Source organism: Galeopterus variegatus, unplaced genomic scaffold (genome assembly GCF_000696425.1).
Source record: "Galeopterus variegatus unplaced genomic scaffold, G_variegatus-3.0.2 Scaffold10765, whole genome shotgun sequence".
In the NCBI taxonomy this organism is placed as follows: domain Eukaryota; kingdom Metazoa; phylum Chordata; class Mammalia; order Dermoptera; family Cynocephalidae; genus Galeopterus; species Galeopterus variegatus.
In genome coordinates this window covers 40,049-43,126 of record NW_007736876.1, presented here as the reverse complement: position 1 = coordinate 43,126, position 3,078 = coordinate 40,049, and the positions used below count along the sequence as shown (strand labels likewise).

Sequence of the window (3,078 nt, the reverse complement as noted above, 5' to 3'; positions counted from 1 at the left end):
ATTAACTTAAATGACAAATGTTAATTCATTTCCCTGTCCCTTCCATCCTGTCTGTTTACTCAGAGGACACCTGAACCACCTTCTTCTCCTGCCACTTTGCCAGGTAAGGCTGCTGCAGCTGATGGGGTCTCAACAGGTCTCCCTGAGGTGAGCCTCAGGGTCTCATGGCCTATAGCCCCCAGCAGCAAACTATTCCCCCGAGTTCTCTAACATCTTCCTCTTTTAGAGACAGAGAAGGTGCTGGGCTGCTCCCCAGACAAGCCACACATGTGGGCAGCTGGGCCAAGCCAAGCAGAGAGGTTTGTGTTCAGGGCTGTATCACTGTGCGTGGAGAATGTGTATGTTGCAGACAGTAATATACTCCAATGTCCTCAGCCTCCACCCTGCTGATCTTCAGCGTGAAATCTGTCCCTGACCCGCTGCCACTGAACCTGTCTGGGACCCCAGAAGCCCGGTGGGAAACCAAATAGATCAGGAGCTGTGGAGCCTGGCCTGGCTTCTGTAGAAACCACTTCAAATAGGTGTTTCCATTACTATGTAGGAGGCTCTGACTGGCCTTGCAGGAGATGGAGGCCGGCTCTCCAGAGATGACGGACAGGGAGAGGGGAGTCTGGGTCATCACAGCATCCCCACTGGATCCTAAAACAATGAGATAAAAGTCCAATGTTATCTGTAAACACTGTACACTAATTTAATAATGTTCTTTTTTATTTCAGACTAAATCATTATTCATGGGTGTAATTTTGATTTATACCCCAAAAATATTCAATTTCAAAAAAAGAACCCAAGAGGTGACAGAAACAAGGGGGGCTCCAGAAATAGCCTGCACCAGCCCCCCCCCACCTCTTTCCATGTCACAGTCTTTCACAGAGCACAGGTCCTTGCACCTTCTGGAATCTTCCTCGCTCTCACAGATCTAAACATCACATGACCCATGCTGGAGGATGAGACGTGCACATTTCACACATGGACAGAGCGCACATGGGAAGCAGTGGGGCCCAGAGCTCACCCCCCACCCCATTCTCCTCCCTCATCTCCTCTCTGTCCTTACCAGGGATCCAGAGCATCAGCAGCCCCAGGAGCTGAGCAGGGAACCTCATTTTGAGACGTTGAGCTGAGGAGTCCTGATAAGTCAAGGTTAGAGCTGAGCTTTTATCTCAGATTTGCAGGGGAAGGTCCTCCCTAGGGGACAGTATGCAAATCTCCTGGTGGGTGCAGCAGTGTGGGAAGAGTTACCTGGAGGTTGGGGCCTCTTTTGTGAGAAAAATGACATAAATGTCTTCTCTATTTGAAGGAAAACCTATAAAGATAAAGTCCATGCTGCTTAAGTGGGATAAATTTAATTGTTATCTTCTGTTTTCTCTAACAGATATCTTTATTCTTAGCTCTTTCCTAAGCACATATTACTTCTCTTTTGATTAAAAAAATAATATTGGTGAGTCTGATTTCTTTGTTCATATTTCTTTAAAAGAGAACAGATTTGGGCCTTTTAATTTTTTTGATGGACATAAAACACACAAAGGGCAGCAATCTCAAATGTACAACTGAATAACGTTTGTGTATATTCATGATGCAGATGAAACTACAGGATAGTTCGAATTCCCCAGATTCTTCCCTCACGTACATTCCCAGTCAGTAACTGCTCCCTTGAGTCACGCAAGGTCACTGTCCCTCCAACCTCTATGCCAACAGTGTGGTTTTCCTGGACTTGAACCTCNCTGAAGTAAGCACTTGTGTTTCCTTGCTTCTACCTTCTGTCTTGTTTCTTTACTATTTTTGCTTCCTTCATTCCTTCCTGCAGACTGAAGTCACTGTCTGCTGTCATTTCCTGTGACTCTGAAGATTTTCCTCCTGAATTCCTTGTAGGGCGTGTCTGCAAATAATAGCTTCTCTTCATTTTTGTTTACCAAAAAATGTTTTTTACTTTGCCTTTATTTGTCAGGCATAGTTTCACTGGATATTGAACTTTTGGCTTACCTTTTTTTTTTTCCCATCAGGAGTTAAGTAAGTCATCCAGCTGTCTGCCAGCCTCCATTGGTCGGGATGAAGTCGACCAACAGTTTTACATTTTTTTTCCTATATAGAGAGTTGGATTTTTCTCAATGCATTCGAGACATTCTACTTGTCTTTGTGTCAGAATTTTACCTATAATGTGTGTGATTTTGCTTGTCATGTTTATCTTGAGCAAGTTTCATTGATTCTTTAACATATAGTTTAATCTGTTTCATGGCTTTGAAAAGTTTTTGCCATTATTTCTCCAAATATTTTTTTCTGGCCACTTTCTCTTCTCCTTCGTGACTCCCATTACATATTAGTTGGTATTCTTCACATTGACTCGTAAGTCTCTAAGCTCTCAATCATTTTTCTTTAATTTGTTTCTTTCATTTTTTAGATTGGATAATTTCTATTAATCTGTCTTCAAGTTCACTGATTCTTCTGCCACCTTAAGCTGCTGTTGGCCCTATCTAGTGAACTTTTCTGTTGTGATATTTTACTTTCCAGCTCTAGAATTCCCATCTGGCCCTTTTAAATAGTTTCTGTATTTTTATTGATAGTCTTTACTTTTTGTCATTTTCTTTATATTTTCCTTTTTTGGTAGCTGATCATAGTTTTAAAAACTTCTGTGAACAGTCTATATAACAACTGCTTTAATGTTTTTGTTAAATCCAGTACTTAGGGATTGCCAAAGTCAGCTCTCACTGACTATTTTTATTCCTCAATATGGTTTGCACTTTCTTTCTTTGCAAAAATTTTTATGCAAACCTGAGCGTTTTACATAATATTTCTTGTGCATCTCTCAAATAAAACAGTCCTTGATTTTATTTTACTTTTTATACATTGTTGAGTTTCTCTTTAGTAACTTGCCCGGACTTAACATTGCAGAGTCAATCTCCCTCTTTGTGTTTCATCACTGATATCTCTGCTCTTATTTCTTACTTTTAATTTTTAGCTAGGAGCTTCCCAGGTATCTGCATAGCTTAGTAATCACCAATGATTCAAACAGAAATTCTGCTCAGACACCAGGAGCCCCACAGTCTGCCTTCTGCCGACCCACTGTGTGTGGTTTGTGGAGCACAC

At 41.5% G+C, this 3,078-nt stretch overlaps 1 gene segment (V, D, J or C); it reads right to left on the bottom strand.

Moving 5' to 3' along the window:
• Positions 1–307: 307 nt before the first annotated feature.
• Positions 308–1,100, bottom strand: LOC103610216. The segment is given in 2 exon segments: positions 308–639; positions 1,052–1,100. Coding segments are annotated over 2 exon segments (381 nt in total).
• Positions 1,101–3,078: the final 1,978 nt, after the last annotated feature.